Below are 19732 nucleotides of genomic sequence, written 5' to 3' on the forward strand. Positions count from 1 at the left end.
GAGCAGCAGCGACGGACGAATCGCCAGTCGTGCTGCTGCTGCTGCTGCTGCTGCTGCTGCGCTGGCGGAGCTCCAAAGAAGATCCCCCTGCGCCGTCCAACGAGAGGGGCCCCTCAGCCACAACCCCGGGGGGCCCCCCGGGGGGCCCCCCGGGGGGCCCCCCGAGGGCCCCCGAGGAGCGGGGGGCCCCCGTGAGGGCCCCCATGGGGGCCCTCACGTGACCCTCGGGGCCCCTCGGAGCGGAGTTGAAGTACCTTATGACTCCTGTAATCCTTTCCACTGCAGGATTGCCACAAGAGTAGGGGGCCTCCCAAAGAAGGGCCCCCCAGGGGGCCCCGGGGGCCCCCAGGGGGCCCCCGGGGGCCCCCTGGTCAGTCAAAGGGGGTACTGAGAACTTCAAAGGGGGCGGGCAGTCGCAGCTGCCAGACACTGGGGCCTCACACTCTTCTACGGGGGGCCCCTGGTGGGGGCCCTTTCCGGGGGCCCCGGGGGGCCCCCAGGGGCCCCAGGGGCCCCCCCCGCCCTCCCGATCCTCCCTGCTGCTGCTGCTGCTGCTGCTGCTGCTGCTCTTCGGCCGGGGGCCCTTCGGCGGGGGCCCCATGGGGCCACGGAGCCTGCTGCTGGGGCTTCGGGGGCCCCGCGTCAGTGAGTTGCTGCCGAAGCTGCTGCAGCTGCTGCTGCGGCTGCAGCGGGGGGCCCCACAGCTGCAGCAGCAGGGGCCCCCGAGGCTCCCACGGGCCCAGTGGGGGCCCCCAGGGGCTCTTGTACCTTCTCAGTTCGGGGGCCCCCCCGCGCTGCTGCTGGGGGCCCCCGAGTTGCTGCAGCGCTGGCGCTAAGGCAAATGCAAACAAATGAAATAAAACAAACAAATAAATCAAAATAAACAAATTAATTAAAAGGAGAAGACAACAAAAGGCTTCCAAGAAGCCAGGGGGGCCCCCCGGCTTCCTGATGCAGGGGCCCCCAAACAGGGTACTGGGTACGGGGCCCTGTGGGTCTCGCCGTTAGGCGCTTCCAGGGGCCCCCAAGCTTTATGTTTTGTTTTATTTGGCACTTATTTATTTATTTATTTATTTATTAATTTATTTATTTGTTTTTATTCATTTAAATCTATTTCGAGCTGCTGCAGAGGCTCTGCAGAGGCGGGTGTCTGTGTGTTTCCCTAGAGAAGTTCTCTCTTGTCTTTCTCACCCTGCTGCTGCTGCTGCTGCTGCTGCGCTGCTGCAGCTGCTGCGGATCTCCCGTTTGCTGCAGCTGCTGCCTCCTCCTCCTCAGCTGTTGTTCTCCCCCTGTTCTCTCGCCCCTCGCCCCCCCTGCAGCAGCAGCAGCAGCAGCAGCAGCAGCCCCTCTTAATCTGCGTCAGCTGCACCTCTGCCCCTCGCCTCCGCCGGCCTGCCCGCTGCCGCCGCAGCTGCCGCCGCCGCCGCTGCTGCTGCGCTGCTGCTGCTGCTGCTCCCGCTGCTGCTGCTGCTGCTGCTGCTGCTGCTGCTGCTGCTGCTGCTGCTGCGATGGTGCTGCTGCGGCCGCTCACTGCGGCCGACCTGCACCGCCTGGAGGCCATTAACAGCGACAGTTTTACGGAGACTTTTTCGTCTTCATTTTATTTCAAGTATTTGTCTTCTTGGCCCGAACTTTGTTTTGCTGCAGAGGCCCCCGATGGGGCCCTTCTCGGCTACATCATAGGTCCGTTTCAACTCCGTTTTGGTCCATTTTGGTCCCTTTTTTCAGTTTTAATTCCTTTTATTCTCTTTTATTCTTTTACATTACTTTTTTATCCTTTTAAATCTTTTTTAAATCTTTTTTAAATCTTTTTTTGGTCTTTTTTTGGTCTTTTTTTGGCCTTTTTCGGTGTTTTTGGCTTTTTCTACTTTAGTGCCTTTTGGTCTTTCCTTGTCTTTGGACAGCAGCAGCAAGAATATTCTCCTTTTAATTTGCTGCTTAAGAACGTATCTCTCTAAAGCACACTGCTGCTGCTGCTGCTGCTGCTGCTGCTGCTGCTGCTGCTGCTGCTGCTGCTGCTGCGTTTGCTGCCGGTCGCTGCCGCCTTCTTACCCCCAGCTGCTGCAGCCGCCTGCGCAGCCGCCCCCGCTGCGCCGCCGCCGCCGCCGCCGCTGCTGCTGCTGCTGCTGCTGCTGCTGCTGCTGCAGCAGCAAAGGGTTTGCTGCTGCTGCGGCTTGCAGGGAAAGTGGAGGGCGAGGGCCCCGAGTGGCACGGGCACCTGACGGCGCTGTCGGTGGCCCCCGAGGCCCGCGGCTGTGGGGTGGCTTCTTTGCTGCTGCAGCAGCTGGAAGCAGTTTGCTGCTGCGTCTACAAGTGCTGCTTCCTGGACCTTTTCGTGCGCGTCTCCAACTTTGCTGCTGTTTGCTGCTACCAGAAAAGAGGCTACCGAGTGCATGCAACCAACAAGGGCTACTACTGCGGCTCCGAAGACGCGCTGGACATGCGCCTCTTCTTCCCCGCCAACCAGCTGCAGCAGCAGCAGCAGCAGCAGCAGCAGCAGCAGCAGCAGCAGCAGCAGCAGCAGCAGCAGGAGCGGGGCAGGCGCAGGAAGGGCAAACGCTGAGCAGCACCCTCGGCAGCAAAGCAACAGACAATTCGGGGGCCCCTGAGGGGCCCCGAGGGGGACCCCAAAGGGGGCCCCAAAGGGCCCCCAAGAGACCCCAGGGGGGCCCCCTGGGGGCCCCTGGGGGGCCCCCGGGGGGCCCCCGGGGGGCCCCCTGCAGCTTATATTGGGGGGGTTTGTTGGGGGCTGCGGCGGTTTTGGACCCATTTACAATTTTAGAAAAAAGCCTCAATAGGCCTGCTGCTGCTGCCAGTGTTGCTGCTGCTGCTGCTAGCGTTGCTGCTGCTGCTGCTAGCGTTGCTGCTGCTGCTGCGGCTACTAGGGGTGCTGCTGCTGCTGCTCGTGTTGGCGCTGCCGTTGCTCGTGCCGCTACTGCTGCTGCTCGCGTTGCTGCTGCTGCTGCTAATGCTGCTGCTGCTGCTATTGCTGCTGCTGCTGCTAGTGCTGCTGCTGCTGCTGCTGCTGCAGTAGACAACTCGTAACAGTTTCGTAGCAAAGCGCTGTCTGATATATTGTTTGACAACGGGGGGCCCCTGAGGTACCCAAAGGGGCCCTTCCCGACCCTTTCTAAAAGGCCTGTGCAGGCCGCTGGGGGCCCCCTAAGAGGGGCCCCTACGAGGGGCCCCTCGGGGGGGCCCCCTGGGGGCCCCTCTCAGGAGGGCCCCTATGGGGGGCCCCTTAGGGCCCCCCTAGGGGGGGCCCCTTAGGGGCCCCTAAAAGGGGCCCCTTAGGAGCCCCTAGGAGGGGCCCCTTGGGGGCCCCTAGGAGGAGCCCCTAGGGGCCCCTAGGAGGGGCCCCTAGGGGGCCCCCCAGAGGGCCCCTGGAGAAGCCCCTTAGGGCTTATTTGTGCCCTTTTTCTGGTGCTGCTGCTTTTGAGGGCCTCTGCAGCACCAGATGGAGTCAGGAGGCCCTCAAGCCACGGGAGAGGGGCCCCTCAAAAGGGGCCCCCGGGGGGCCCCCTTGGGGGCCCCCTGAGAGGCCCCCAAGAGGGGCCCCTTCTAGGGGCCCCTCTTGGGGCCCCTTTAAAGGTCCTTGCCCGCTGCAGGGGCCCCCTAAGCCCTCTTGTATCTAAAGTAGTTTCTGCTGCACTTAGGGCTGCAGCTGCTGTTGAAGAGTACCCAGCTTGAAGACATAAAACGGGGCCCCCAGGGGGCCCCCAGGGGGCCCCCGGGGGGCCCCCACCCGTGGGGGCCCCCTGCAGCCCCATTAGGGGGCCCCCAAAGAGGCCCTCTTTGGGGGCCCCCAAGGGGTGCCTCCGGACTTTGGCTCTGCAGGGGCCCCCCTTGGGGGGCCCCCCTTTGGGAGCCCTTTTGGGGGCCTCCCTTTGTGGGTTTTTTTTGGGGCCCCCCTTTGGGGGCCCTTTCGGGGGGCCCCATTTGGAGGCCCCTTTTGAGGGGCCCTTTTGGCCCTTAAAGGGGCCCCTTGAAAGGGGCCCCTAGAGGGGGGGGCCCCTTCTGGGGGCCCCCAGAGGGGGCCCCAGGAGGGGGCCCCTGGGGGCCCCTCTCGGGGCCCCCTTGGGGGCCCCCTTGGGGGCCCCCCTGGGGGCCCCCTTTAGTTTTGATCTCTTAATAAATGAGCGGGTAGGGGCGCTTCAGGTTGGGGGGCCCCCCCTAGAGGCAGTCTGCTTTGCAGCTGCGAGAGTTCTGCGCTGATTTGGTCAATGAACTCATCTGTGTTTCCTGCTGCTGCTGTTGCTGCTGCTGCTGCTGCTGCTGCTGCTGGCAGCAGCAGCTTCTGCTGCAGCTTCCCGGCGGCGTCTTGCGGGCGGCTGCAGTCGCGCAGCAGCTCGCCGTGGGGCCCCCCGGACACAAGGGCCTCCTCTTCTGCTGCGTGTTTGGCAGCAGCTGTCTCTTGTCTTTGCTGCTGCTGCTGCTGCTGCTGCAGCAAGTGCTGTTGCTGCTGCTGCTGCTGCAGCGCCTGCGCGTCCGGGAGCGCGTGTTGCTTTTGGCCGAGTGGCATCGCCTGGGCGAGCACGGGCAGCTTCTGCTGCTGCTGCTGGCCGCCGCCGGCGCCGCCGCCGCTGCTGCTGCTGCTGCTGCTGCTGCTGCTGCTGCTGCTGCTGCTGCTGCAGTCTGCTTCGGCGTGGTAGTCCAGCATGGTCATGTCGAGGCTCTGAGAGACCAGCAGAATGTCAGCAAAGGCCTGCTGCAGCAGCAAATGCTGCGAAGCAAGTTGGGCGCAAGAAGGCTGCGGCAGCAGCTTGAGGGACTTGCAGAAGCCGAAGTTTTTCGAAAAGCTGCTGCAGAGGTCCAGACAAGCATCTCTCTCTCCGTCTCCATCTCCTATGGAAAGGAGGCAGCAGGGGGCCCCCCGGGGGCCCCCGGGGGGCCCCCCGGGGCCCCCGGGGGCCCCCAGGGTCTCCGCAACAATGTCCCTGAAGACCTGCAGCTTCCAGAGGCGCTGCGGCAGCCCCTGCTGCTGCAGCCGGTCGCGGGCAGAAACTAAAGTTATTTGCTGCTGCTGCAGCTGCTGCTGCAGCTGCTGCCACAGCAGCGGCATGAACTTGCCCGCAGACCTGCAGACCCACTCCCTGCTGGCGTTGGTCACCAGAAACAGCCGCCCTGCAGCAAGACACAGCGAGAGGGTCTGCAGCACGCAGCAGCAAAGCTGCTGCAGCTGCTGCTGCATCCAGCAAGGCACTGCGTCTCCCAGCCCCACTTTGTGCTGCACTGCCACCCAGTTCGTCGGCAGCAAAGTGTCGTCGTAGTCTATTATTATCAGCGTGCTTTCCGGCGCGCACGCCGCCCCCCTGCTGCTGCTGCTGCTGCTGCTGCTGCTGCTGCTGCTGCTGCTGCTGCTGCTGCTGCTGCTGCTGCTGCTTCTGCTGCTGCTGCTGCTGCTGCTGCTGCTGCTGCTGCTGCTGCTGCTGCTGCTGCTGCTGCTGCTGCTGTGACTGGCGCTGCCTGCAGCCTGCTCGGGCTCGCGACCCCGCTCCCGCGACCACCCTCCCCCTCCCCTCGCTTGCTGCTGCTGCTGCTGCTGCTGCTGCTGCTGCACTTGCTGCGCGGCCGCGCGCTCGGAGACGACGCCAGTTGCTTCGCGCCCCTTTCCCGCTGCTGCTGCGGCTGCTGCTGCTGCTGCTGCACCCGCTTGACTAGCCCCTCGGCCAGTGAAGCCCTGGGCTGCGGCCCCTCCTGCTGCTTTTGCTTCTGCTGCTGCTGCTGCTGCTCTTGCTGCTGTTGCTGCTGCTGCTGCTGCTGCTGCTGAACAGTCCTCGTCGAAGACTGCAGCGCCGCAGCTGCGCTCTCTCCCTCAGCAGCAGCCGCCAGAGGGCCCTGGCAGTCTTTGGGCTCATCTTGCTGCAGCGGCAACTCACGCTGCTGCTGCTGCTGCTGCTTCATTTGTTGCTGCTGCTGCTGCTGCGGCTGCTGCTGCTGAATATGCCATTGCTGCGCTCGCTGCTGCTGTGCATTGCTCACTTGCAGGTGCGCGTACTGCAGCCGCTGCTGCTGCTGCTGCTGCTGCTGTTCTTGCTGCCGTTGCGACAGCAGGGCCAATTGCGCCTGCTGCTGTCGTTGTTTCAACTGCTGTTGCTGCTGCTGCTGCTGCTTCTTGAGAAGCTGCTGCTGCTGATGAAGAAACTGCTCCTTCAGTTGTTTGGCGTTCATGGCGCGTATGTGCTGTTGCTGCTGCTGCTGCTGTTGTTGCTGCTGCTGCATGTGCTGCTGGATGCGCGCCTTGTGCTGCAGGAGAACCTGCTGCTGCTGCTGCTGCTGCTGCTGCTGCTGCCTGTCTTGTGCAGGCATTTTGGGCCGAAGCACGTTTTGCTGCTGCTTCCTCTGGATGTTTATTTCGGTTCTTTTAGTCGCCAGCATTGCGAACTGCTGGTGCAGCTGCTGCAGCTGCTGTTGCTGCCGCTGCTGCTGCTGCTGCTGCGACCGCTGCTGCTGCTGCTTCTCTGCTGCATCTCTGTTAGAAACCCGACGGGTTAGGGGGCCCCTCATGAGGCCCCAGCGCTCCGGCAGCACGAAGCAGGCGGGGGGGCCCCCTTGCTGCTGCTGCGCCCCTAAGGGCCCAGCAGCAGCAGCAGCAGCAGCAGCAGCAGTGGCGTTCATGCTGCTGCTAACTGCGTAGAGAGGAGAGAGAGGCACAGTGGGGGTGAAGAGGCCCTCTGAGTCCAGGACCTGAACCCGAGACATATCCATTTTGGAGGCTAGGGTTTAGGGTTTAGGGTTTAGGGTTTAGGGTTTGCTGCTGGGCGTGCCTCTGCTGCAGCAAGAGCTAAAATACGGCTGCTGCTGCTGCTGCTGCTGCTGCCACGAGGCCTGGGAGGGTCTGAGAAGAACTCGTTGCTGCTGAGGGGCTTCATAGGGTGTGGGGAGGTGGGGGCAGGAGAGGACAGGTGGAGCAGCAGCAGCAGCAGCAGCAGCAGCAGCAGCAGCAGCAGCAGCACGGGCAGGCGGCGCCGCGGCTGCTGCTGCAGTGGGGCGCGAGCTGCTGCAGGCAGCTGGCAGGCTTCTCCGCAGTGTACGTACACCGCAGCGCAGCAGAGCGCAGCAAAGAGGAAAAAGAAAAGAAAGGAATTGGGGAGGGTTTGTGAGGGTTTGAGGGTTTAGCTGCTGCTGTCGATTTGTCGGGGGCGGCGAGTCGAGGGTTTGGCGGCAAACCCTAAACCCTAAACCCTAAACCCTAAGCCCTGGAGGCAGCTAACTGCATGCAAACGAAGAGGGAGAGCAGGCGAGGAGGCGTTGGGCGCCGCTGAGTCGACGGGGCCTCGGAGAAACCGCAAACCCTAAACCCTAAACCCTAAACCCTAAACCCTAATCTGCGCGGCGCGAGCCCGACGGCTGCTGGTGGAAGCAGCGGCCTCGAGTAAGGAACAGATAAAGCAGAAGATGACGCAGCAGCTTGAAGAAGATGTGCCCGAGCTGCTTCTGCTGCTGCTGCTGCTGCTGCTGCTGCTGCTGCTGCTGCTGAAGTTGCTGCTGTGGCTACCCTCCGGTTCGCTGCTGCTGCCGACGGCCTTCTGCAGGGAGAAGCAGCTCCAAACACCTTTTTGCTTCCGCTTTTTATTTTTTATTTTATTTTGTTTTTTATTTCAACTTTTATTTTCCATTTCTGCAGTTTTTTCGGCTTTTTCGCCCCGCAGCCCCCACAGCTGGTCCGCCGTCCGGCGGCAGCGGTCAGCCAGCTGCTGCTGCTGCTGCTGCTGCTGCTGCTGCTGCTGCTCGCTGCGCCGGAGTCTCGAGAGCGGCAGCAAACGGCTCTTCCGCCTTTTCCCTTTTTTCTTCTTTTCCATTTTCCTTTTTATTTTATTATTTGCTTCCAAAAAAGCCGTCGATTTCGGAAAAGTGCAGCAGGTGAGCAGCAGCAGGTCTGCTGCAGCAGCAGCGCCCGACTGCTGCTGCTGCTGCTGCTGCTGCTGCTGCAGTCCCCAGCGCTCGAGTCCCTCGCCGCCTGCCCGCCGCTTCCTTCCTGAACTTGTCTTTCATTATTCTTTTTATTCTTTTTAATTATTTAAATTAAAATGCTGCAGCAACAACAAACCAAATCTCCTCAAGTCCGCGCCTAAGACCTTCTCGCCGCGTGCCGCTGCTGCTGCTGCTGCTGCCTGCCCGCTGCGGTGTACAGACACTCCATAACCCCACAAGCCCAACCCATGCATGCATTGCTGCAAGCAGCTGGGGCCCCCGGGGGGCCCCATGGGGCCCCTGGGGCCCCTGGGGGCCCCTGGGGGCCCCTGTGGGGCCCCCCTGGGGGCCCCCGTGCACTGCTTTGCCTGCTGTTGGCAGCAGCAAAGGAAGTGGAAGCAAAAGGGCCCACTGGCGGGTGCAGCAGCAGGCGCTGAGGTGTACAGACACCTCGGGGCTTCGCTATGGCTCGCTGAATCGCTAGAGTTGAAGTCTTTCATTTAATTAAATTAAATTAATAAAGTTTTAGTTCAACTAGGACCCCTTTTGCTGCTCCAAATGAGGAGTGGGGTCGTCTGCTGCGGAGCAGCAGCAAAAGGCCCTTCAGCCCGTCATTTGACAGGCGTCACGGGCTCTGCCTGCTGCTGCTGCTGCTGCTGCTGCTGCTGCTGCTGCTGCGTTGTGGGGCGAATCTTTTGAATATGAACTGCTTGCAAAGTGACGCGCGTGTCTGACGTCAGCCGTATCGTGGGGGAGGAGGTGAGGGTGATCTGGCCCACAACCTGCAGCAGCAGCAGCAGCAGCAGCAGCAGCAGCAGCAGCAGCAGCAGCAGGAGGTGGGGCGCGGCTGGGCTGCAGGGTGTACAGACACCTACCTTGGTGTACTGGCCCGCATGCAGCAGCTCGTTGGCCACAAAAGACACTTCATTAACTTTCAAGTTTGTGAGCAGCAGATCTCCACAAGGGGCCCCCACTTCGACGGTGACGAGATACTGGCCGAGCCTAGGGTTTAGGGTTTAGGGTTTAGGGTTTAGGGTTTAGGGTTTAGGGTTTAGGCTCACGAGCGCATGTCTATGGACCAGCCGTTCGGGTAGTCGCAGTCAATCAGGGGAGAACAAAGTTCTGCTGCAGTGCAGTTTTGCTGCGGAAAAGAAACGCCGCTGCGCTGCAGCAGCAAGTTGCTGCTGCAGTCTTTGGGGTGTACAGACACCGCGCGGTGGTCCCAGCCGAAGGCGAACGGGAAGTGCGCGGCCTTCGGCGATCCGTCATCTGCACTCGATTTGGGAAAATAATTCGAAAACTTTCCGTTTTTTTCAATTAATTATCTTTATTTTGCATTTATTTCCATTTTTCGATCTTTATTTTCAAATTTGATTCAAATTTGCTTCAAATTTGCTTCCGTTTGACACTTTTTCTGCTGCTTTCCACCCAAACTCCCACCTTGTTGAAACCCCGCCGGCACAAAACCCGAAACTGATTCTCCAAACACAATTTTGACTTCGTCGTATTTTTCTTTTTCTTCTTCCGGCTCTTTTTTCTGCAAAACGCCATTAATTCGCCGTGAACCTTTGCTGCTGCTGCTGCTGCTGCAGCAGCAGCACCTGCTGCTGCTGCTGCAGCAGCAGCATCTGCTGCTGCTGCTGCTGCTGCTGCTGCTGCTTACCTGCACGCACGGCACTCCAATGAAGGCGAGAGAGCCCCCCGTGCCCGCCGAGGTGTCTAGGGACCTTTTGCCTGTTTGGTTTTGCGAAGTTCAGACTTTGTGGACTTTGCAAAGTTGAATTTGCAAAGTTGAATTTGAAAAGTTGAATTTGAAAAGTTGAATTTGCAAAGTTGAATTTGAAAAGTTGAATTTGAAAAGTTGAATTTGAAAAAGTTTGCAAATTCAACTTTGCAAATTTCCCAAGACAAAAACCCACCTGTTATCCGCAGCAGCACCCCCCGCACCACTTTGGGGGCAAACTGGTAGCTGTGGTCTCCGGGCCGCACTGCGAACTTGTGGCTTTCCTGCAGGCCTGCGGGCAGCCAGTGGGGCTGCATGCGTTTGCTGCATGCGTTTGCTGCATGCGTTTGCTGCATGCGCTTGCTGCATGCGCTTGTTGCATGCGTTTGCTGCATGCGTTTGCTGCATGCGCTTGCTGCATGCGCTTGCTGCATGCGCTTGCTGCAGCAGCGCTGCAGCAGCGCTGCAGCAAGCGCATGCTGCTGCTATGCGCTTGCTGCAGCAGCGCTCGTGCGCAGCAGCAAGCGCATGCTGCTGCTGCAGCGCTGCTCACCTGGGAACTCGACGGCGATCTCTGTGGGCCAAGTCAGGGGGTCGTCCAGAGTCTTGAACTGCAGCAGCAAAGCCAATGCACGCGCAGCAGGGACGCACGCCCAGGCTCAACAGCAGCAGCAGCACCACCCTCAGCAGCAGCAGCAGCAACAGCACCGTCAGCAGCAGCAGCAGCAACAGCACCATCGGCAGCAGCAGCAGCAACAGCACCATCAGCAGCAGCAGCAGCAACAGCACCACCAGCAGCAGCAGCAGCAGCAGCAACAGCACCATCAGCAGCAGCAGCAGCAGCAGCAGCAGCAGCAGCAGCAGCGGACCTGGAGCTCCCAGATCTCGACGGGGACTTTGAAAGCCACCATCAGCTGCTCGCCGGCGCCGCGGCCAGGCGCTGTTCGCCAGCTGCCGAAGGGCAGGTCCAAGTTGAGGCCCGCGAGGCCCGCGGCGCAGTCGTGCTGCGCTGCAGCGCACCCATGGGCTCCGCAGCAGCAGCAGCAGCAGCAGCAGCAGCAGCGGCAGCAGCAGCAGCAGCAGCAGCAGCAGCGGCAGCGGCAGCGGCAGCGGCAGCAGGTTGAGGAGCTGCAGCGGCAGCAGCTTGAGCAGCTGCTGCAGCAGCAGCAGCTTGAGCACCCACAGCAGCAGCAGCAGCAGCAGCAGCAGCAGCAGCAGAAGCTCACCGGAGACTGCAGAGGACTGAGAGCAAGACTCGAAAGTCGCGGACCGCGGCAGCGACACAGCAGCAGCAGCAGCAGTTCCTTCGCAGGAGTGGGCGGGGGACCTCAGGGGCTGGAAAAAGACAAAAAAGGGGACCCCTGAGCAGCAGCAGCAGCAGCAGCAGCAGCAGCAGCAGATGCATGCACGGGAAAGCTCAGAAAGGCCGAGAGCAGCAAAACCGAACCTGGAGGAACAGCAAAAGCTATCATTCCCGGCAAGGTTTTGCTGCTGTAAAGGCTGAAGAACTGCTGCTCCGTCGCCTTGGCCTGAAACTCACTCCAATTCAAAAGCAGCAGCAGCAGAAGCAACAGCAGCAGAAGCAGCAGCAGCAGCAGCAACAGAAGCAGCAACACCGGATGCGCTTGCGCTAGCCACGAGGGCCCCCCTGGGGGCCCCTCTGGGGGGCCCCTTAGGGGCCCCCTTGGGGCCCACCCGCCTAGGAGACCCTCCTGGCGAGCCGCTCTCTTGAGGGCCCCCCTGGGGGCCCCCCGGGGCCCCTGGGGGCCCCCCGGGGCCCCTGGGGGCCCCCCGGGGCCCCTGGGGGCCCCCCGGGGGCCCCCAGGGGGCCCCCAAGTGGTGGTGTGGGTACTTACGTCTCTGGAGGTTGCGGTGTAGACGCTAATGGTATTATCCACATGTGCGAACTTGAGGGGTTGGAAGCCAGGGTGGGAAAAAGGTGGGGGCCCGGGGGCCCCCGGGGCCCCGGGGGCCCCTGGGGCCCCGGGGGCCCCCAGGGGCCCCGGGGGCCCCGGGGCCCCCCTGGGGAGGGCGACGAAAAGGGTACTTTGGGCAGAGGCCTCGAAGCGGAGGGGAGGGCTGGGGGCCCCCCTGGGGGCCCTCAGCAGCAGCAGCCCGCGGTAGAGTGCAGGAACATCTGCAAGGAAATGCTGAGAAGAATCTGAAAAGGCCAGTTGGCCATCTTCGAGGGAGGCCCTGAGGGTACAGCAGCAGCAGCTGCAGCAAAAGGGGCCCCCGTGCTGCTGCTGCATGCACTTACAAGTCAAAGGGGCCCCCCGGGAGGCCCCCCAGCTTCAGCAGCGGCGGAGAGTCACTTTGGAAAAGATTTGCTGCTGGAATTGGCTGCTCGGGCACAGTCGCGGAAGTCCACCCCAGCATCATGCGCGCCTGCAAACCACGAATTAGGGTTTAGGGTTTAGGGTTTAGGGTTTAGGGTTTCGCGCTTAGAGTTTGGTGCTAAGTGTTCAGATTTGGTGTTTAAGGCTTCGTGGTTAGTGTTTAGGCTTTAGGCTTTAGTGCTGAGGGTTTAGGGTTTAGGGTTTAGGGTTTAGGGTTTAGGGTTTAGGGTTTAGGGTTTCAAGTCGGACGGAATCCGGGTTCTTGAATTTGTGGGAGGCGAGGTGGAAGTATTCAACTTTGAGTCGGTATTTGCGTCCCGCCTTCAGTTCCTGTTTCGAGAAGAATTTTAAAACAAAAAAATAAAATAAATTAAAAATAAAATAAAATAAAATAAAATAAAATAAAATAAAATAAATAAACAAAACCCTTTCTCACCTGCGGACTTGAAAAGACTTTGGCGACCCCGGTGAAGCCCGAGGGCGGCAGCGGCGGCAGCGGCTTCTCCGGCTCTGCTGCTGCTGCTGCTGCTGCTGCTGCTGCTGCTGCTGCTGCGGGAACTTGCATGCGGTCCACCAGAATCGGAGAGTCGTCGAGGAAGACTCGGGCCCCACAGTCAGCAACAGTGAAGATTCGGAAAGTTTCGGAAAGTTGAATTTGCAAAAAGCCCTCCCAGCGAACGGAAAAGGCCTCCAGGGGGGCCCCCCCAAAAGGGTACAGTCCGGGGGCCCCCAGGGGGGCCCCCCCAAAAGGGTACAGCCCGCGGGCCTCGAAGTCCACTGTGGGGAAGTCCTGGAAGGCCGCGGGGGGCCCCCCGAAGGCCGCGTTGCTGTAGATCGTGGCCCGCAGCCCGTCGGCCGTTGGCTGCAGCAGCAGCTTGCATGCAGCAGCAGCAGCAGCAGCAGCAGCAGCAGCAACTTACTTCTTCTTCGTAGCCTCGCAGCGCTGCAGCAGCCGAGTTGCACTTGGCCGCAAATTGGAAAAAGGCCAGACTCACCGCCGCAGGAAAACTTGCTGCTGCTGCTGCTGCCAGCAGCCGCGTCTCTTGCTGCTGCTGCTGCCAACTCCGCACTCATCCCCTGCTGCAGCAGCAACTTCGAAAGTTCCCCCCGAAGCTCCTCCAGGGCCCTGGGGGCCCCCCCGAGGATTTCTTGAACTCTTTGCATGCGCTCAGCAGCAGCAGGAGCTGCGAGGCACAGCTGCGGCTGCGCTGCAGCAGCAAACCCTCTGCTGCTGCAGCAAACCCCCCTTACCTCTTCGTGCTTCCGCAAAGTCGCCCGCAGCCGCCTGCAGCAGCAGCAGCAGCAGCAGCAGCAGCAGCAGCAGGTGAGTGCAGCAGCGGGGCTGGGGTGTATCGACAGCTCTCACTGCTCCTGGGCCAGGAAAAATGCAGCAGCAGTCTTCATTTCTTCTGTTTTCTTTCTTGCAATGTCTCTGGAAAAAAGTCAGCAGCAGCAGCTTCCTCAGCAGCTCTTTTGCAAAGTTACCGAAAGGCCACGCGCACAGCCTCGTAGTTGACAACTTCTGAAGTTTTGGGAGCGAAAATCCACAAAAGTCCTGCTGCTCACCAGCAGCAGCAGCAGCAGCAGCAGCAGCAGCAGCAGCAGCAGAAAGTGCTGCTGCTAAGCGCCCCAGGCTCCCCCACCTTGGCAGTAGTCCCAGTCGCGGGTGCCTTTGCCCAAAAGTTGAACTTCTACGTAGCACCACTCCCGGCCTGTGCGGGTTTCGTTCGTGAGCCACGAGCAGCAGCAGCAGCAGCAGCAACAGCAGCAGCAGCAGCAGCAGCAGCAGCAGCAGCAAAGGGCTCGAGAAACACACCCGAAACGCCCTCGGGGTTCCGCACTGCCGTGCAGTCCGTGTATGTCCGGCCGTCTTGCACGAAGGCCGCGGCGCACAAACGGCCGTCGACTGTCTTTCTGTGGAGTTGGCGAAACTCCGTGAGACTCTAAAAAGAATTATTATGAAATTATTATTTAAATTTCGCGGAAGTTTCGCAAAAGTTTGCTGAAGTTGCTTCGAGATCGCGCGAACCTGCAGCGCTTTCCTGTCGTAGCCGGCTTCTTGCGCGCGGCCGCCTTTCGCGCGGAAAGCGCCCAGAAACCAACTGATCAGCAAAACTCTGAGACTCATTTTGTTTGGAGTTCAACAAAAATGCAAAGGAAAACAAAACTGGTGGAAGATCAACGGCGCTTCCGCCGCCTGCGCCAGCCGGCGCGCGAAACTTGAACGGAGCTGCCTGTACACCTGAAACTGCGGCGCACGCGGCACTCTAAAAAGCGCCTTTGAATGCAAACAGTTAATTAAATCTACGCTTCTTCTTCCTCATCGAAGTCATCGATTTCGTCCATTTCGTTCATTGCGTTCATGACGGTCTGGCCGAGTTCAATTTCCTCTTTCGAGAGGTGTTCCGTGGCAGTTTCGAAATCTTTCTTTCCGACCCCTTCCGCGCCGGCCAGCTCCTTCGCCTTTTTGTTCTGCTCGATCTTTTCTCTTATTAGTTGCACTATTGCTTTGTCAGTTCTTCTCGAAAGAATTGTTATCTTTCGTTCCACGTCGCGCTTCAAGTCCCAGTTGGGCCGCCGCGGCACCACTTGCGACAGAATGTCCTGTAAAAGTAATTCAAAAGCATTTCAAAAGTATTTTAAAAGTGTTTTAAAAGTATTTTAAAAGTATTTTAAAACATTTTAAAAGAAGCAAAAGCTCCGCAAGCCGTGTCAGTGCAGCACAGCCCGCTCCCCGGCCCCCGCGCGACTCCAGAAGCCGGCGCGCACCGCAGCAGCAGCAGCAGCAGCAGCAGCAGCAGAAAGCCGTTTTCGCCCGCGTTTTCGCAGCAGCCGGCGTGGAGCACGCACGCGGCCCGCAGCAGCAGCAGCAGCAGCAGCAGCAGCAGCAGCAGCAGTTCTCACCTCCTCCTTGGCAGCCTGGACTGCTTCCTGGGCCTCCTTGGCTATTTGCTTCTCCAACTCCTCCACTGAAGGCCGCGGCAAACAAAACTGCCGCAGCTTCGGGTCTTTCGGGACATAATTTCGAAAGCGAATTTCGGGCGAGGGGTCTCTGGGGCGGCCCGCGCCCGCGGCCTCCGCCTCGCCCCCCATAGCAGCAGCAGCAGCAGCAGCAGCAGCAGCAGCAGCAGCAGCAGCAGCAGCGGCGGCGGCGGCGGCGGCGGGGAGGAGGAGGAGGGGAGAACACTGCTGGAGATGTTATGCTGCTGCTCCGCTCTGCTGCGCTGCAGCAACAGAGGCCATTTCCAGGCGCCGCAGCAGCAGCAGCAGCAGCAGCAGCAGCCTGCGGGCGGCAGCAGCAAGCTGCAGCAAAGCAGTTGTTGCAGCAAGCAGCAGCAAAAAGAAAACCCCAAGTTTATTTATTTTTATTTATTTTATTTGGCCCTGCAGCAAAAGAACTGCAGCCCTGACAGCCCCAAGCTGCTGCATGCAGCAGAACTCAAGGGGCTGCAGCGCAGCAGCAGCAGCAGCAGCAGCAAAAATTAAAAAAAGAATTAAAGTTTTAATTTATCTTTGCTTTTTTTTGCTTCCAAATACTCTCTTTTCAAGTGTACAGACAGCTCAAGCAGCGGGACGCGCGTGAGTCCGCAGCCGCCAAAGACAGCAGCAGCAGCAGCAGCAGGACCTGCAGCAGCAGCTGCAGCAAGGACAGCAGGGCCAGCAGCAGTGCCAGCAGCTGTGCACGAACAGCAGCAGCAGCAGAGCAACACAAACAGCAGCAGCAGCCACTGCTGCACACGAAAAACCTCACCAGCAACACCAGCAGCAGCAGCAGCAGCAGCAGCAGCCGCAGCAGCAGCAGCAACAGCAGCAGCAGCAGCAGCAGCAGCAAATTGTGAAGATGGTGCGGCTGCTGCTGCGCATGAAGGCCGACCTGGAGAACGTGGAGGCAATTGAGTTCCCGGCGGACTACACCTGGAACATCGACGGTGGGTCTTTTTCTCTCGAACTTGCATTATTTTTCATCTTTTTTTTAATTTTTAAATTTAAAATAAATAAAATTTATAAAATCAATAAAATTAATAAAATAAATCCCAAAAATAATCCAAATTGACCCCAAATCGCCTCCCGTTCACCTCCACCAGCCTGCTGCAGCAAACCCCGCCTCCCGCGCCAGGTGTCTGTACACCCCAGGGGGCCCCACCTGCAGCAGCAGCTTTTTCTGCTTTTTAAAACCCCACACTTCTCACGGGCCTTCGAGACTCCCACAGGGGCCCCACAGTCTTCAGGGGCCCCCAGGGGGCCCCAAGGGGCCCCTAGGGGTCCTAAGGGGCCCCTAGGGGTCTTAAAGGGCCCGTAGGGGCCCCTACAGGTCCCAAGGGGCCCTAAGGGGCCCCAAGGGGTTTTAAGGGTCCCCAAGGGGCCCCAGGCAGTGTAGGGGCCCCCACTGTGTTGGAGGCCCTTGAGAGGGCCCCCAAGGGGCCTCCCCGAGTCTCTCCAGGCGCCGACGGGTCTTAGGGCCCCCCAATGGTGCTGGGGGCCCCCAGGGGGCCCCCCAGTACCCTGGGGGCCCCCTGGGGGCCCCCGGGGCCCCCCGGGGGCCCCAAAACCCAATTTGTGGGTGTGGGGTTTTGTTTGTGCGCAGTGACACAGGCGGGAGGCACAGAAGAAAAGAAAGGAGTTACTCTTTCTGCTGCAGAAGTTTTGGAGATTCCTGGCAGCCGCGGGTAGCAGCAAATGAGGGTTTGGGTTTTTTTGGTTTGCTGCTGCTGCTGCTGCTTGAAGTGGGCTTTTAAAGTTCTCTTTTGCTGCTTCCCGGGGGCCCGGACGCTGCTGCTGCTGCTGCTGCTGCTGCTGCTGCTGCAGGACCGCCAACTTGGTCATTCGCTTCGGCGGCAGCAAACATGCGGCGACAATCAACGTAGAACACGTGAGGGTTTAGGGTTTAGGGTTTAGGGTTTAGGGTTTAGGGTTTGAGGCTTATAGAGTGACTGTCTGCTGCACGCGAGCAAGGGGTGTCCCCCGACTGCTTTCCTCCGACTCTCTTCATCTGCTTCTTTTGCCTCTTGCTGCTGCTGCTGCTGCTCTTTGCTGCTGCTGCTGCTGCTCTCTGCTGCTGCTGCTGCTGCTGCTGCTGCAGGTTAAGGGAGTCACGAGGCCCTACACAGCAGCAGACAGCGGACAGTTCGTGCCCATCATCTCTTTCGAATGCCGCGGGTCAGCTCTCCGCTGCAGCAGCAGCGCAGCAGCAGCAGCGTAGCAGCAGCAGCAGCGCAGCAGCAGCAGCAGCGCAGCAGAAGCAGCAGCGCAGCAGCAACAGCAGCGCAGCAGCAGCAGCAGCGCAGCAGCAGCAGCAGCGCAGCAGCAGCAGCAGCGCAGCAGCAGCAGCAGCGCAGCAGCAGCAGCTTAAGTAAACTGGCGTTTGAGTTTGCTGCTGCTGCGGTGTACGTACAGCGTGGAGCCCACCCACTGGACCCCCACAACTGGCTGCGCCATAAAAGGCCCCAAAAGTGTTTTTGAAGAAGCAGACATTGCCGAGGACTGGGCGGACTTTGACGAGGTATTTGCTGCCAAACTGCAGCCCCTCAGCAGCAGCAGCAGCAGCAGCAGCAGCAGCAGCAGCAGCAGCAGCAGCAGCAGCAGCAGCAGCGCAGCAAGCAGCCAACGGTGTGCGTACGCTTCGCAGGCCGCAAACCAAAGCGTCGGAGTCTACGGCCTCGAATTCGACTTCGTCGTCCACAAAAACTGATTCCACAACACCTCATTTGGGGGCCCCCTGGGGGCCTCCTGGGGGCCCTCTGGGGGCCCCCATGGGGCCCCCCAGAGGCCCGAAGGGCTCCCTCTAGGCGGCCTCCTGGGGCCCCCTAGAGGGGACCTTAGGGGCCCTCCGGGGCCCCCCGGGGGCCCACAGGGGGGCCCCAGGGCCCCCCGGGGCCCCCCAGGGGCCCCTAGGGGGCCCCCCGGGGCCCCCCAGGGGCCCCTAGGGGGCCCCTTTTGTTTGGGTAAGTCCTATTGAGGAGGCCCTGGAGACGGGGGGAGATGTATAGAGCTTACGCGGGAGGGCTGCAGCTGCCGCGGCAGCCACTGGTAGCAGCAGGAGGCTAGCAGCAGCAGCAGCAGCTGCTGCTGCTGCTGCTGATGCTGCTGCAGCAGGTAGCGTGTGGGCAGCAGGGGCCCTCAGGTCATTTACAGATGCAGCAAACCCGCCGCAGGAAGAAACAATGGGGGCCCCCATTGCTGCTGGGGGCCCCCATTGCTGCTGGGGGCCCCCATTGCTGCTGGGGGGGCCCCCATTGCTACTGGGGGCCCCCATTGCTGCTGGGGGCCCCCACTGGTGTTGGGGGGGCCCCCCTCCCCGCGGAGTCGCGGGCTGGGCTCCAGAACGTGCGGTTTTTAATTTTATTTTGAGATAATTTGCTGCTGCATGCGTTTTAATATTTATTTATTTATTATTTATTTGTTATTTATTCATTTATTAGAAGTTAAGCTGCTGCTTAAGCAGCTGCTGCACCCCGAGACTCAGGCTCGTCAGCCCTGTTCAGTGGCCAGGCAGCCCGTGCGGTGCTGCTGCTGCGCTGCTGCTGCAGCAGCAGCAGCAGCAGCAGCAGCGAAGTCTTGAAGAGCAGCAGTTGTTTCTGGTTTGCTCTAAGGAAGGGCCTAAGACGCCTGAACTGCCACGTGCTGCTGCTGCTTCGGCTGCTGCTGCTGCTGCTGCTGCTCGGGAGAGGTTTCGAGTGGCAGGCGCGTGAGACACAAGAGCAGCAGGAGAATAAATGTTTAAATTTGATTTAATTCTGAAGATAAATTAATTAAAAGTGTAAAAGATCCTCAGCAGCTCCAGGATTGGGGCTGTCTCGGCGTGACCAGCCGCTGCGCTGCTGCTGCTGCGGTTACTGGAGCGGCAGCAGCAGCAGCTGCTGCAGCAGCTGCTGCTGCTGCTGGCGAATTCAAGCATGCATTTAACTCCGGTTCCTTTGGTAGATCACTTTGGCTGTTCATTGACGGGAGGGAGACCTGCTGTGCTGCGCTGTATGTACACTGGAGGCTGCAGCAGCAGCAACGACACGCTGTCTTCAGCAGCAGCAGCAGCAGCAGCAGCAGCAGCAGCAGCAGCTGAGTCAGCGACTGACTGCCACAGCAAGCTGAGTTTTGGGGGTGGCCTTCGCAGTCCCGAAGCAGCCACAAACAGCCTCAACCCCAGCCGCCAAACCCTCAGCGCCAAACCCTAAACCCTAATCTGCTGCAGCAGGCAGGGCTGCAGCAGCAGGGCGTCGGCTTGCTGCTTCGGCCTTCTGCGTTGCCCGCAGCAGCAGCAGCAGCGCCCGCGCCAGCCGCAGCCCTGACCAGCAGCAGCAGCAGCAGCAGCAGCAGCAGCAGCAGCAGCAGCAGCAGCAGCAGCAGCAGAAGATGTCTGCGAAGAGTTCGGGAGGCAGCATGTCGCTGTCTTCGTCTCTGGCTGCTCACCAGGCGTGTTCGTTTTTCATGCCGTTTGCTGCTTCCTCTTCGCGGGCGGCTGCTGCTGCTGCGGGGGGCCGCAGCAGCGCAGCAGCAGCAGCTTCCGCGCTGCTTGCTGCTGCTGCTGCTCCTTGCTGCAGCTGCCCACGCACTGTTGCAGGAGACTGCCGCAGACTCCGCGCCTGGGAACGCAGGGCCCAAGTCGACGCGCTGCAGCAGCCGCTGCTGTACGAGCGGCTGGCTTGTTTGCTGGAGGAGACTGTCTCCGTGCCTTGCTGCTGCGACGACGCCAGCTGCAGACGCAGCAGCAGCAGCAGCAGCAGCAGCAGCAGCAGCAGCAGCGGGGGGGGCGGCGGCGGGG

General features: G+C 60.5%; 8 protein-coding genes across 8 annotated transcripts; 3 read left to right on the top strand and 5 right to left on the bottom strand.

Annotated features, from left to right (window-relative positions):
- On the bottom strand, positions 1-601 carry ENH_00070860 (hypothetical protein, conserved; the record flags this gene model as incomplete). Its single annotated transcript, XM_013577519.1, has 1 exon — positions 1-601. A coding segment is annotated over one exon (601 nt), but the record flags the coding sequence as incomplete, so codon positions are not given.
- A 907-nt stretch (positions 602-1508) lies between these two features.
- Positions 1509-2563, top strand: ENH_00070870 (N-acetyltransferase 5, putative; the record flags this gene model as incomplete). Its single annotated transcript, XM_013577520.1, has 2 exons — positions 1509-1683; positions 2181-2563. The coding sequence occupies 2 exons, from the start codon at positions 1509-1511 to the stop codon at positions 2561-2563; spliced, it is 558 nt and encodes a 185-aa protein (XP_013432974.1).
- Positions 2564-4114: 1551 nt separating this feature from the next.
- ENH_00070880 (Chromosome I, complete genome, related) lies at positions 4115-6708 on the bottom strand (the record flags this gene model as incomplete). The annotated part of the gene is made up of 2 exons (XM_013577521.1): positions 4115-5124; positions 5304-6708. The coding sequence occupies 2 exons, from the start codon at positions 6706-6708 to the stop codon at positions 4115-4117; spliced, it is 2415 nt and encodes an 804-aa protein (XP_013432975.1).
- Positions 6709-8525: 1817 nt separating this feature from the next.
- ENH_00070890 (hypothetical protein) lies at positions 8526-9954 on the bottom strand (the record flags this gene model as incomplete). The annotated part of the gene is made up of 6 exons (XM_013577522.1): positions 8526-8696; positions 8790-8916; positions 8976-9183; positions 9355-9451; positions 9578-9648; positions 9834-9954. The coding sequence occupies 6 exons, from the start codon at positions 9952-9954 to the stop codon at positions 8526-8528; spliced, it is 795 nt and encodes a 264-aa protein (XP_013432976.1).
- A 211-nt stretch (positions 9955-10165) lies between these two features.
- On the top strand, positions 10166-11002 carry ENH_00070900 (hypothetical protein; the record flags this gene model as incomplete). Its single annotated transcript, XM_013577523.1, has 1 exon — positions 10166-11002. The coding sequence occupies one exon, from the start codon at positions 10166-10168 to the stop codon at positions 11000-11002; it is 837 nt and encodes a 278-aa protein (XP_013432977.1).
- Positions 11003-11893: 891 nt separating this feature from the next.
- Positions 11894-14104, bottom strand: ENH_00070910 (hypothetical protein, conserved; the record flags this gene model as incomplete). Its single annotated transcript, XM_013577524.1, is given in 7 exon segments — positions 11894-12024; positions 12413-12590; positions 12594-12838; positions 12909-13278; positions 13343-13408; positions 13791-13919; positions 14006-14104. Coding segments are annotated over 7 exon segments (1218 nt in total).
- A 176-nt stretch (positions 14105-14280) lies between these two features.
- ENH_00070920 (hypothetical protein, conserved) lies at positions 14281-15069 on the bottom strand (the record flags this gene model as incomplete). The annotated part of the gene is made up of 2 exons (XM_013577525.1): positions 14281-14580; positions 14881-15069. 2 exons carry the CDS (start codon positions 15067-15069, stop codon positions 14281-14283), a joined length of 489 nt encoding a protein of 162 aa, XP_013432979.1.
- Positions 15070-15817: 748 nt separating this feature from the next.
- ENH_00070930 (hypothetical protein, conserved) lies at positions 15818-17665 on the top strand (the record flags this gene model as incomplete). Its single annotated transcript, XM_013577526.1, has 6 exons — positions 15818-15905; positions 16562-16643; positions 16783-16846; positions 17057-17133; positions 17371-17476; positions 17603-17665. The coding sequence occupies 6 exons, from the start codon at positions 15818-15820 to the stop codon at positions 17663-17665; spliced, it is 480 nt and encodes a 159-aa protein (XP_013432980.1).
- Between the last annotated feature and the right edge of the window lie 2067 nt (positions 17666-19732).

Source organism: Eimeria necatrix, genomic scaffold (assembly GCF_000499385.1).
Source record: "Eimeria necatrix Houghton genomic scaffold, Enh_scaff691, whole genome shotgun sequence".
NCBI classification, from domain to species: domain Eukaryota; phylum Apicomplexa; class Conoidasida; order Eucoccidiorida; family Eimeriidae; genus Eimeria; species Eimeria necatrix.